The sequence below is a fragment of the Hyposmocoma kahamanoa genome, unplaced genomic scaffold (assembly GCF_003589595.1).
Source record: "Hyposmocoma kahamanoa isolate Upper Pololo Valley unplaced genomic scaffold, ASM358959v1 63, whole genome shotgun sequence".
In the NCBI taxonomy this organism is placed as follows: Eukaryota; Metazoa; Arthropoda; class Insecta; order Lepidoptera; family Cosmopterigidae; genus Hyposmocoma; species Hyposmocoma kahamanoa.
In genome coordinates this window covers 24,522,330-24,536,493 of record NW_020653851.1, presented here as the reverse complement: position 1 = coordinate 24,536,493, position 14,164 = coordinate 24,522,330, and the positions used below count along the sequence as shown (strand labels likewise).

The 14,164-nt window shown below is 42.0% G+C and overlaps 1 protein-coding gene across 1 annotated transcript in view; it reads right to left on the bottom strand.

Annotated features, from left to right (window-relative positions):
• Positions 1 to 14,164, bottom strand: part of LOC113229897 (zwei Ig domain protein zig-8-like) — a 434,645-nt gene that overhangs the window by 29,964 nt on the left and 390,517 nt on the right. Inside the window, exon 3 of the mRNA XM_026463586.1 lies at positions 10,158 to 10,368. Within this exon, the coding sequence (XP_026319371.1) occupies positions 10,158 to 10,368 (211 nt within the window). The remainder of the gene's footprint in view (positions 1 to 10,157; positions 10,369 to 14,164) is intronic.

Below are 14,164 nucleotides of genomic sequence, written 5' to 3'. Positions count from 1 at the left end.
ATGATTCTATGCGTTATTATTCTAAGTTTAAAGCAATAAGGAGTGTTGTGTCCCTCGATGATGTCACATTATCAGGAGAAAGCCCAATTTCGATTAATTTATTTCAAATATTAATTCAATATGCCTGAACACTTTCTTAAAAGGACGAGAACGGCAGACGCAGGTGTAGTATTGGAGGTGACTTTGATTGGCCTGTAATGTGGCGATAGTGACGGGGTCGTCAGGGTCCTATGAAGTGTGGTGTTCTCTGAGCTAAGTACGTTTTCCATGTCGATTTCATGAATTAGGCTATTGCGGGCACCGTAAATATAAGTGGAGGTTAACGTTTCGCAGGTACCACAGATAACTCGTCGCAAAAGTGTGCAGGCGGTGGATGTGGGAGGGATTCACCTATGCGGATAAATCGGCGTGAGTCATTACTTCAACAATTTTGAATAATTCGTTACACGTCGTACAAGCAGCTGGCTCCGCAAGCGATGTGAAAGATATAGGAAAGCATTTTATTAGGTATAGAAAGCAAAGGTTTCCCACGATAATTGTAACAAGTTTCCCTTTATAACATATCAGCATTATCACCGCAGAACAATTTATGGGCGTGAAATAAGCAGTTGTTATGCAGATACCGATAAAGCGACTGTAGAATATATAGACTCGGTATGAATCAGATCTTAGTACATTAGTGTCAAATTGTTTAATTTTCCAGAAGCACTGTTTATTAGACCCTATTTCACAACATCCCACCAAGGTAGGAATTTAGTCCAAGGACGATTTCGAAAGCTACTGTCCAAGTTATTGCTTATTGAGCTATATTGGTACAGACGACTGTGCGTTCGCAGACAATGAGGAGTACATACTTAAGTGGATTGGCTACCGAATCCTACCGAAAGAAAGGATACGCGTTCTCCGGTTTTTGATCGGCACAGCGGGAGCGTCGAGCGAGTGACTCGATTTGTATTGTGCTGTATTTTGTGTGCGGGCGCTCTCACGCGAAAATTCCGGTGGTATCACGGCAAGGAAATTTCGCCTGCGCATGAAGGGACACAAACGAGAGATTATCATACTGACAATATTCAGTTCGGTTTTTCGAGTTCAAATATTTAAAGATGTGGAGTCCAAACGAAGAATATTACCTGTTACCGGTGACATGTAAATGAGGATGAGAGATACTTCAAAAAAGTCGCTGTTACAAGTTCACATCTGCTTGAGAAGAGTGTCGAGAAGTAATTAAAGCAAGTAGTAGCTTTAAATATTAAGAAGGTTGGAAACACTGTTCGCAAAGAGAGAAAGGCGGAGATATGAATAGTGCTGTAGATATATAAGTGAAGTTTATTAATTGTACAGCGGCGGCGGCAGCAGCGGCGAGGTGACTTCGCAGCGGGAATAGTTTAGGCGCGGGGCGCACCCCGCCGCCGGGCTTTTGCCTTCAATTAAAACGCTTTCAAGAGCGACTGTTGGCGGCGGAGGGCAAATCTCATTTAAGCGGTGTGCTGTTTGCATTGCTCGCGGGTGCGAGACGAGCAGCTACATCCAACAGTGTGATCGGAACTCTGCCACATCAAATGTTATTTTATTGAACCGAAAATTACTCGATTCTCGAATGCGGGCAGCGTTAAAAAAGCGTAATTTCAATACTACTTTGTCATTTTTGTTAACGATACCGTTCCATCAAACGTCATTTAAATTTAAGAATAAATATCGGCGAGGTTAGTTTTTTCAATTCGATGAGCCGGTTGGGCCTATAGTGAGAATAATAAAATAGAAGCGAGTGATGATTCCATTAGCATTCGTAGCGGCGTGAGTAATGTAAGAAGTAATAAGCAAATTATGTCGCTGATCAACGCGCGACGTGACGGGATTAAAGGGCTCGGGTCCACGGCGCTGCCGCCCACCGCTCTCCCAGGAACCGACGACTGGTCGCCATTTTCCTGGAGCCCGCATTGCGATCCGGGCGTTCAGAGCGACTACGGAAATTATGAAAATTTCGGAATTTTGTAAAAACACTACTTAGTTACGTTCATTGTACGTATTTTTAAGTTGAAATAACTTACATTGTACAGCTTCACTTCGTTGTTAACCGGCGACGTTTATCGAATTTAAATATTTGGTGTCGAAACAATATGACACTTGTGTAAATGGACCGAGAGTCGATTGAGCGATGAGCGCTATAATATTGTTGAGCAAAAACCTCAATCATTTTATATTTTTAGAGAACGAAGAACAGAAGATGGAAGAAAATTTGTAAGAAAAGCTAATAATAATCGAAGTCTGTAAGGGTGCGTACAGATCTGGCGAATGCGCTGCGAACGCGCCGCCTAGCGCCTGTGCGTTGCGCGCGCACTGCACGCGTGCTAGATGTGTGCAGTTAAATACATGTTAATATATGTGGTATGCGAGCGGCGCGCGAATGGCACGCGAACATATCACACTACACGCTGCACGTGTGCAAAACAGGCGCATGCACCAGATTTGGACGCACCCTAACAAGCTACGATTAGAAATGTTTCGAAACGTCATCGGGTAATTTTATGTAGCATCGAACGCCGGCTGAGAAGAAATACGCATGCGGTGTGCACAATATGTTTTGAGTAGCGGTCTCGCGGGGAGCGACCGGTATCACGAATTCATAGAATACCTGGGTAAAGTGGAATTTTGCCTCAAAGCGTTTCTGAGCTGCGTTGCAGTCGTGTCCGCGGCACGACCACGACATTTGCCTTCCTCCCATTGGGTGGGCGTTCCGACCTCCGTCTTTCAAATATTCAAACGTAGCTTTCGCGAGTTTAACGTATAAGTTAGTACATCATCGGATACACGGACCCTCTTTGTTCTGGCAGCAAAATGTTATTCACGCTAAAATTTCATTTTAGGATGCGCTTTCTGCACTAGCGTAGATATTTTAAATTCTTAATAAGCTCTTTTTGCTCTCTGCTTTTGCGAGCTTTGAACCTTGGCAAAACTTAAATACAGGATTTTATAGTGAAACTCTTTTTAATACAGTGTGAGAGTCATTAAGAGGATACCTCGGAGGACGTCACCCCTTTTGATGTAGTTTATTTCGTCATCGAAGGGGATTATACAGATAAACATTTGTGGTGTGCGTTTTTTAACTATTGAATTTATTAGGTATCGTTAACAAGGTATCATTAATAATTATAATAATTAATAAGCTCTATTATGTTAAACTGCATTCGTGACCGAATCTACCTAGGGTGGTCTGCCACGCAGAGATCCCGTGTTCCATTCCCGGGCCCAGAGAAATATTAGTATCGTGAGATTAGGTGTAATTCGTGGTTGTCTATGTGTGTCCATGGCATCCGCGATACAGGGCCGATGGCTAGGGAATGTATGCGTTAAAAAAAAGGTGTATTTTCGGCGTTAAAATCAAATCCCCAATAGCAAGTGATTTCCCCATTTTATTTCACAACGCCAATGAATTCATGTACGAGATTAGATTGTAGGTTGAGACTATTTGTTTAAGTATCGCTTAACAGTGCTACTGGCGCCGGTACGTTTTGTTTCAGGCGCGGCGAATAACTGAAGAGGACCGCTGATCGCGGTGCGCCGGATGTCAATCATTGTCGAACTACAATTTACCAAAGCTACTCTAATTTCTAGTAATAACAAACAAATCATCTAGATGGCGCTTATAGCACAGATTTTTATAGATGTGCTGGCTATTCTTTTATTTTGTTTAGGATTAGCGTCATGTACTTGTACTAGCGAGTGTATCATTTATAAATTAGTTTGTAACACACAATGCCATCTGTTGACACCATAAGTCAATGGTTGACACGCATATTTGTCAATATTCAGAAAATAATTTTAGCTCATGATCAATATTTGAATAATATTTAAGGAAAAAAACTAACTACTTACATTTCATATTATAGATGCCTTAATTTATATCCACGACTATTTACATAGTATGCACTACTTCCAGGCTATCGATCAGCGCCATCTACGTGTAAAACGGAACTTTGGCATTTTCAGAAATACGATCTATAGTATGGAGTTTAGCAGTCCTCTTTTATTGGGCCATGGTGTCAGGTTAAGTTCACTATTTATTTTACTATTTGTAAAATTTCACAACGAAGGAGCGAGAACCGTTGAATGATATATGACAATCATCGACTAAACAGCCAACTGAGTGGAGCTGCTCCTTGCAAATTCTGTTGATGCACGCCCTATAAAATACGATTTATTTTTGAAGGTGAGTCTTAAAGCCTTACGAGCGTTTTGTAGAAGTAGCGTATCAGCTATATCTTTTTCTTTTTCGCACAGACTCAACATGGCCCCGCACTAGGGAAACCCTGTCTCGCGAGTGCCATGGACACACACATACACAACCACAAATTGCAGAAATAAATGTTGGCCTTACAAATATTTCTCCCGGCCCGGGAATCGAACCTGGGACCTCTGCGTGGCAGTCCGGCATGGTAACCGTTCGGCCACGGAGGCAGTTTATATATCAAAGAATAACGAGCACAGCAATACTCTAGACCATATGTTCTCAAAGTTTTCGGCTCACCGCCCGCTCAGGCAAGATAAAAAAATTTCAACACCAAAAAAAAATTGAAAACACATATTTTTTGGTTTAACTTAACACAAAAAAGTCACAAGGAGTAGTGATAGTGAAAATGTAGTGATTATATAGATAATTCAGGTTTTTTTCTAATGCGGTAGCACCCCCTAGCCAGCATCAACGCCCCCAATTACTTTCGAGACCCTACCGCCCTAGGACTCTTCAGCGCCCATGGGGGCGCGGTATGGATCACTTTGGGAAACTATGCTCTATACTATGTGCTCGTTTTAACACAATGAAACACATCTATACAGAGTGTGAGACGGAGTAACCGATGATCGCCGCTATTACTTTTCACCGAACCTGTGCGCAAGCGACGAAAGAGATGTGGTGACTAATTTGCCTTGATGATACGGAAAGTAGATAACGACAGTATAAATGTTTTCGGCGGTCCACAAAAGATGACGGTTCAGCTGATTGAGAATATGGAGACACTTTGTGTCAGCGCTCACTCTTTATTTACAAAGGAATGTCGGAACGACACACTGATAGCTTTCAATATTTCACGCAGGGCGTGTCATCTTTCAAGTTGAATCAACAGCTTCGTGACAAATATAAAGCAATGTGAACAGCAGCGTGAAATATTGCATCGATGTATCGCAGAGAAAGTAAACAATCGATTTTTCAGAAGCAGTCCCATCGTCCGCCGCCGGAAGGGCATGGGCTCGTGATAAAGCAGGGATTTGAGAAATGTGCCAATGCACGGCCATGGACCGGCGCGATAAACATAACGAGACTCGTTCCGAGGGCTGTCTGCTTATCGCACTCGCGGACGCACGAGATTTATTGCATACCATCCACATTTTTCAATATTCATTTATTTATTCCATATAGCTTTCAGCTATTTCATCCTTTATGTGTTAATAATCTATACAGGGAGATATAATCAAAGGAAACGAAATATTCTTGGTCTCTAAACTGCTTATTACCTCATCATGTTGTTCTCTAATATAGGGTCGCTTAATACAGGTAGGTCTCGCCAGAGTCCCCGCCCGCCGCTGCCGCTTGCTACTGCTGCCGCCCGCTACTGCACAATTATATTGTATCTGTCGGAGTCTGGTCCGTGGCCACGAATTGCTTACGTAAGCCAAAGTAGCTAAAATTCGCTGCGTAAAGGTGGCTCGTTATTGATTTATTACCCTGTTTGTGATTTCTAATAACAAAGAGGTGTGCCCTTATTTGATTCAAGAATATGTTGTGGTGATGTAATGATGTCTAAAGTTACTCGTACCTACTATCAACAGAGCGCACTTTATGCTACACTGACAATAAAAACAAGGTAGGCGTACACATATAACATTTGTTCAATACTACCCCTAAATAGGGGTGAAACGGGGTATCAAAGATTGTGACGCGTGGTGTGATTTACTTCAAACTTGGTTTAAATATTAGAAATATAAAATAAATAAATACGTGATTCTAGGTTTTTCAAAACAACCCCTAAATAGGGGTATGTTAGGGTTTCAATGTATTTTTACAAATTTTTTTCTATAGAAGATCGCATTACTTACATTTGCAAACTTCAATATTTTTAATTTGTGTTTTAGTAGTATATAATGCGTGTAAAAATTTTATTCCAACGGGCAACAGCTAGTGACACATAAGCAAGATATTTTCATTGTGTACACAAAAGTACTTAAAAGTAGTTTCGGCGCTTACCATTACGCACGCTGCGCAGACGCAGCACCATTGTCGAGCGGTGGACAGGTGGAGCGTTACCGACTCGGGACTTTGATGATGCAAAAGATTCCTCTCAACTGTCACGTAAATGCCATATAAGGGACATGTGGTACAGGTACCACTCAAAAGGTATAAATATGGTGTTCGTTCGTTTTGAGCTCTCTACAATTATTTATGAAGTTGTAAACAAGTCATTGAATTCATTGTGTCCTACATCATACGTAACCGTTCAGATTATTTGTGTTGCAAAAACGAGCGATCCGTTTTGTGGACTGTTTAGGTTTTCGGGTTTCCCTCAGAGAAAAGTTTAAGTAGACTGGTATCATGGGTTATGGGTCAACCTATTACAAACTCGATTTTTTTCCCGAAGTAACGTATGTTCGAATTTTCATTACACTGAAAACCGAATTATAACGAAACTGTTGTTCTTTCAGGATATGTTGGATGTTTATCGCAAAAACACGATTAGGTTTGATCAAGTTAGATTAAGTTAGGTTTAAAAGAAAAACCATTTTCCTCTCAAAATGACTTTCGAGGTTATGAAAATTCGAGCAAACGTTATTTCTGGAAAACGTCATTTCGGACTACTGATAGGTACCGTGACCGTATCGTGACTGTGGCATCACAGTACATTTGCTCAAATAGTTTGCATGTCCCTAAAAATATACATAATTTCATTAAGAAAAAAGATCCAAAAAAGATCCAAGCTTCGTATAAGTAAGGTAAACGAATCTTTTATCGGGAACTGTGTACGTTTTTACTATAAGATTTCGGAGCATATATTAAAATTATCATTTCCAAAGTTACATTAAAAATATTTTAATTGAAAAAATACTATCACAAAATTGAAGAATACGTGTTAGATAAAGCTGCATGGAAAGACGACTAGTACGAGTTTAGATTCCACACAAATTTGATTCAAAGTCTATTATTTTCATAGCATTTATTTATTTGAAAAGAGCAATCCCAATCAAAGAGTTTCTTGCTCGTTCTTCTCAGGGAACTCAGCACAGTGAACGAGCAGTATATAGCTTAAAAATGACGTTTTCGAGTGGAAATTTATTTTACCTAACGAATAAAATGATTGTTTGACTTCACTTTGATATTAATCTATTCCAAAAGGCAGATCGTGACAATGGACAGCATGGCGTTCCTGTCTCTTAATTGTATGCCGTCGTCGTCGCCGGACACGCACTCAAATGTGTTTACATTCGAAACCTTGTTTGTCACAATTTACGCCTGAAAGAGTTGTTACACCCCTGCCCCGCGTCCCACCGCGTCCCACCGCGTCCCACCGCGTCTCCCGCGGCCCCCGCGAGCATGCCGCTGACGGCGCTTAATATCAGAATGGATGGGATTCAATTAACACGATTCATTTCATGAAAGGCTTGTTTTCGCAACTGAGTGTACAGTTATTGAAACGATCTGCAAATAAATGAAGTACGAGAATCGCATATTTACGTAATACTGCATTCAAAATAAGAGTTTTGTTGTAATTTATGCTATAAAATAAAAGAGAACACTACAAGTTTGTTAGTTAACTGTAAATATTTAATTATGAAAGCCAATAGTTAATTCGCAAAATACATTAGTGATCTCGCCACACACCCATACAATAAATCTGTTAGTTCAACAACACAACAACAAAAAGGACAGCTCCAGAAAACGGCTCCGTACCTGCAGCAATCTAACAGCGAAATCTATTGTAGCCAGCATTAATGCATTGGGCCACTATCTTTATGCGGTGGATTAAGGTCGTTGGACGGCTGGTAATTCAGTTAAGTTTTAGCGCAGCGAGTGCGAAAGATCTATGGCAGTGGCGCCGTTCGCGTTTCTTCCAACGGAGCCCTAAACAGCGTCGGAATAATCGCGCGAATAAATCAGCGGCGTTTTACAGAGGAGCCGTTGTTCTCTGGTGTTAATGAAGACAAACAGCACTGTTTCGGTTAGTGGGGTCGCAAACACACGACACGGCACACACACGACTAGCTTACACACCTTCGTCGGCAAACATCCGCTGGTACATCTCGTCACAATCTGCGCAACAAAACATAATGTCACTAGTGTCGCAGTGTGTGATGTCCTATCAACAAACTTTAACCTTTTCGCGGTGAACCTTTGGAGTTAGTAGACTTTATTTGGCGCTGTTTCGGGCTCTTGACCTATGTCTGTCAACACAGAAAGGAAAAAGGTTATGTACTCGTATGTGTTTCAAAAATGAAACAACCTTTTTCCCTCATGTCGCACTGAAAAGAAAACAAGCTCGACTGTAGGTAGGAAAGACTAAGATACCCTCGAATGCCGAATTTGGTGCGTTTATTTGTTTGTAACTGAAACACGCCGCGCATGGGCGAGTTTATTTTTCCCACGGAATCGCAACCTAGTGGAAATGTATCAAAACCAGTGTCAGACAGCGCTACACGCACACGTATTACACTACTAAGGTAATATAATCTGGATTGTATGTACGAGTACCTATAATTATCAAACGAAATTAGGCCTATGGTATTATTTTTTCCCTTTCGGGTTGGGAATTACACTTATTTGAATCCAGTTGGGTTTACTATTACTAACGTCGTAACTGATTACACTTCAGCTAATTATATAATAAGATAATGAACTCTTTGGCTTAGGAGTGCCGTTGCTCAACACTAGATGGCACAATTATTTAATAGTTCTTATATGACTCACGTAAAGCTAGGAATCCTATAAAATACGAGGAACATTCGTCTAGGTCTATCGAATCATAAAAGATTGAACTTTATTATCAATGTAATGTAGGTTTTTATTTGCCATAATGGCACAAAATTATCAAATATTCAAATAAAACAGTCACAAATATGTTTAATTTAGTGAAAATAACACTTACCATGATAGGAAACGTTTTTAATATTGCTATTATTTCGACAACAAAAATACAATAAACCCACTCAGATTCACTAAATATTTTTTTGGTTTGCTTTAAGAGAGCGTTGAAGCACAACAAATATTGGTTATGATAGAAATATCATTATAATGGTTACAAGGAAACGCCCACTTCACATTTCCACAAGTTTGTGATTACGTGATTACTTCATAGAGGTTAGTTGTGGTGGATATCATTTAGTGTATGTCGTACATTTGACCAATTCTTATGATCACGGACAGCGAGCCGCGGCGCAGGCACGAGTTGCGCGACACCAAGGTGAAGAGGAGTCTCACTTCATTCGAGGTTGGCGTGTTCGACTGACGCTCCTCTGCCGCCGAACTGAGTGCCGAATGTAAAACGAATCTCAATTTGACGCCGCGAGAGCGCGAGCACTATGAGGTTATTCGTGTTCGCGCGGAAAGTGCCCCTAAATGACATTACAGGCGTCGAGAAAATTGGCGGAATCGAATTTTCTATTAGCATTTCATTCGTAGAAGTGAGCATATTTTTCTATTCTGCTTCGATTATTTAGATAAACACAACCGCCTTGATAACTTCGATCTGAACAACAGTGCGGTCGATATGGCGATATCGAGCTGCCACTTTTATCTCTGGATTTAAAACAAATTGCTGTTTTGGGTGCGAGCCGCCCGATAAATTCAAAGCACGCCCATCTGCCTCAATAAATATGTTAAAATGTTTCGTGACAATGGTTCGCTGCCGATTTTGCTACGCGCTTTCCATTCGCGTTTGTACGGTGGATCGGCCGATTTATGCGATGCAAACATTGTTCCAGGGAGTGGCGAAGTCTCAGCTAATACGATTGTTACTAAAAATGCGGTCGCATGCTAGTGCTCGCGGCAGTGCCGCACTGCCGTGGTGCGGCTGAGCCGCTGGTGCCGCGTAAATGTAATTAAACGACTTCATTGTCTCCATTCAGTTACTGTGGAGCGGGCGTCAGTGTACTCCGTAAACTAAGCACGTACTTACCAACAACGTGCAGCGTGACGAAGAACGAGCGTACGGGCTGCGTGGAGACCTGGCACTCGTAGACGCCGGCGTCGCGCTGCTGCGCCCACTTGACGTGCAGCGTCCAGTCGTCAGTGTGCGGCGAGTGCACCGCTTGGAACCGTTGGTCGGACGTGTACGTGTACCCGCCCACCGTCAGGATGTGCAAGTCGCGGTGTCGGATCCACGATACCTGTCCACAGACAACATACACAATCAGTATCCATCGCAATCAAAGTAATGTACATACGTGTATGACAAAAAAGGCAGGAATGGTTGCTTTATTGAAGCAAGTGTATTGAATTGAATTACTTATTGTAACGGTTTAATGTTGCGTATTGGAAATCAACTTCCTTGTTATATTTGTTTGTTTTTCCAAACAATGTTACGGCTAACTGATACGGGGAAATCATCAACCAGCTATGTCTAATATTAATGCCATGTTACCTATTATAATATCGCAAATATTCGAATATTGCAATTTCTGAATTCGGAGAGCTAACGCTAGCGTGTTGAAATTAAGTGCCTACGCATGTAACTACACGGTCGTAAGTCGTAGTCGAACTGCTGTAGAGTTTCATTATGCAAATTTTAATCGAAATCATAATGCATAAAACATACATTAATGGTCACAAACATAGAAGTTATTCGCTTCAAGAATAGTAGCATAGCAAACGGAGCAATTTACGTAGTTTATGTGTCATGAACAAGCAGCATGACGTGTGAGTCGTATATGCGCACTGTTTGGTCAAAGGAATCGGAATGTTTTGTCGCGGCCAATTACAGGCATCTGACAGACACTCACAACAGGTCTCCCGAATGTTAAAAGTGCTTCCTCGATCGAGCAATGGCGTCAATCAACGCCACCGCGCGGTCGGCAACCGTTTGACCGTCCACCGACTAGCGTTTGATGCAAAGTTACAAAACAAACTCCTCAAAGGCTCTTTAAGCCGCGGCTTCGAATTTCCCCATTGACGTCGATTGGCCCAATAACCCGGTATCAATCAGGCTGTCGGCCGCGTCCCCCGCACTCCCGCCCCATCGCCGCGGATCAGTGCACGTCTGAGGGCGCGAGGGTTTTGAGTGTTCTGCATTAATATTAACTGCTGTTTCAGCTGCCTATTCGGATGCAAATCACCAGTCAGCAGTTTATTGTTTCACTCAGATTTAACCGGATGAGGTAGATGTAGGCGAAAGGCGAGTGGGGGCGCCAAAGGACGGGGAGTCTCTTGTTTAATGGCTTCGACATGACGATTTTGTGTTTGTCTAATGTTTCGCGTTACAAATACGCAGGTGGTATAATGAGGGTTTATGTTTATCAGAAAAGACATGGAAAACAAGTTTTATTCCATAATTTTTTATTGATCTACATTTCGTTGAAAGAGGCCCCTATTTATGGAAGAATAATTGAGTTAATGTTTTTCATGAAGTTCGTTCTAGCAAGCAAGCCTGCACAGGGATCTTACATAGAGCGCACTATAAGTTTCCAAAACTGGCCAATTACATAAACAATATTTAAAAAGTAATTACAACATTTGAAAATGGAACTCTTTGGCGGTAGAACGCAGTTTGTTGCATATGACTGTCACTTGTTGTTACATTGTGGCGTCATTTTAGAAATTGGTTGTCTACATCACCACGGATTTAACCCGCGAAAATTTACGTACTATGATTTTCTACGATGCTTTTAGCGATGAAGCACCATGTAAGACGACTATTTGTAGCTAATTTGCAGAATTCAAACGCGGTCGTGTGAATCTCAGTGACAAATTTCGTGATGGTCGCCCGTCTACTGCTGTGAACAACAAAAACATCGATGCTGTGCGCCGTATGATCAAAATAGACAGACATGTGACATACCATGAGATTCGGGCATCTTTAGGCATAGGCATGAGTCAAATACAATCAGCATTTGGGTGTGAAAAAGCTGTGCTCTCGGTGGATCCCACACAATTTGACTGAGGCTCAAAAAACGGATTGCGTCACTTTGTGCAATGCCATGCTTACCAGATTCAACGAAGGGGCGTCAAATTTGGTGTGGGAATAAAACTGGACACGTGGCTACTGTTGCTTTGGATAATCGTTGTACAGTGAATAGTGATTGATACACGACCATTTATTTGCCGGAAGTTGTTGACAAACTCCGTAAAAATAACCATAAATGCCGTATCATCTTACACCACGATAATGCCAGTTCTCACACGGCCAAATAGACAAATGAATTTTCGAAGGTGAACAACGTTGACCTTATAAGCCATCCCGCGTACAGTCTCGACCTGGCACCTTGTGACTTTTATTTATTTCCAAAAATTAAGAACCGTTAGCGATTTTCATCACTTGAAGAGGCTGTCGAAGAGTATGAAAAATATGTGTCTGAAACATTGTCGCAGACGAGTGGCATAAATGTTTTCAAAATTGGTTCATTCGTATGAATAAGTGCATTAACGCTAACGGAGAATATTTTAAGAAACAATAAATGAATTTCTGACCATTTATAGTATTTTTTCTTATTCATTCCGAAAACCTATAGTGCGCCCCACGTATCAAACAGGTACTGACTCAGATCAACTCGTTGATATAAACTTCATCCGGTTCTCAAAAGGCTAGTGCTTTGGGTGAGCGCCCCCGCGTGTAGGTACACCACCCTCCCTATTTTCCAAATAGGTAGGCACCGGAGTTGTTGGCTCGCTCGCATCGCGTTGTGCATTGCACAACTAGTAGTTGCCACCGCCACGCCGTTCACTCTAAAGTATTCCGTTTTGGTAGCGGAGCTGTCGGCAAGCTCACCTCCCAACGCCGAAGCGTCTCTCCAATTTGAAAATTCTTAAGCGGCTGGAGGGACCGGAGGATATTTAACTTATCCTCTACTTGTTCTCTGGACTAGTCCCGGAGATGTCAGATGCAGTTTCCATCGAAAACCGTACAGAGCTGTCAACTTAAAGGGCAATTCATGTGTCCCGTGCATCTTTTCGCATTTATCCCTGGTTCAGACCGCACCTAAGACGTTCTAGCTGCGCGCGGGATAGACGCCCCGGCCATTCGTTATCGGGGCAGTCTAACGAGTCCACCCCAAAGCTACACACACACACAAACTACACAGCCTCGGCGACGCCATACCCGGAGGTCGGGACCACCAGGTACTCTTGTGAAAACGTATTACTAGCGGAGGGCTCTGCCCGAACGCACGCTGTTCTCTAGTCTTACCGGGGAGTCCGTAGTCCGCCCGGTAATCCCTATTCATCGGGTTGGTAGATAAGTACTGGGATGAGAACACTAAGAACAGGTACTCGTGAGCAATTGAAATGGTAAATTGAAATCTAGTGTTAGTCTGCAGACGCGACACACAAACGAGGAATCTGGCGGTAATATTATCCGTAATTGAATTAGATCATTACAATACGTCAAACATTCATTACGACTTATGTTACAGATAAGTCTGGCAATCTTTGCCTGAGAAAGCAGCACCTGTTTGTTGGAGAAGATTGGTAAAACGATTGGAATGTGTATGTCAAATTAGCGTATTGTGGTTCAAACACATTTTTATACAAGAAAACCGTGCCAAATATTACTGTGCCATGGCTTTACGTATACTGCCACGATCTCGTCGGCAGGAAAACATTCTCAACAACGAACTTAGGAGTTGAGGCGTATGCCCAGAAAGAATGATTTGTGGAACTCAATCACATGTAACAATGTAAAATGGACTTACGCTCGGCCACAATCCAACCAGATATGAAACGACACCCGCGCTGTGGCCGACGGTGTTACACGTTCGTCTAGTAAATGGCTTTTCATTCTAGTTTTGAACAGCCCTAAATTTGCTGTATTCATCAGGAATGATGAATAGGTGGCAAGTCAATGAAATAAGAATGGAGTGTTCCGGACGTTTAGCGAACCGAAGGAATGGTGAGGAATGGGAATGGTGAGGTTGGAACTAAATTGTAAAGTTCTTACGCTTTTTCTCTGCGTTTACGTTACGTTTTGTTGCC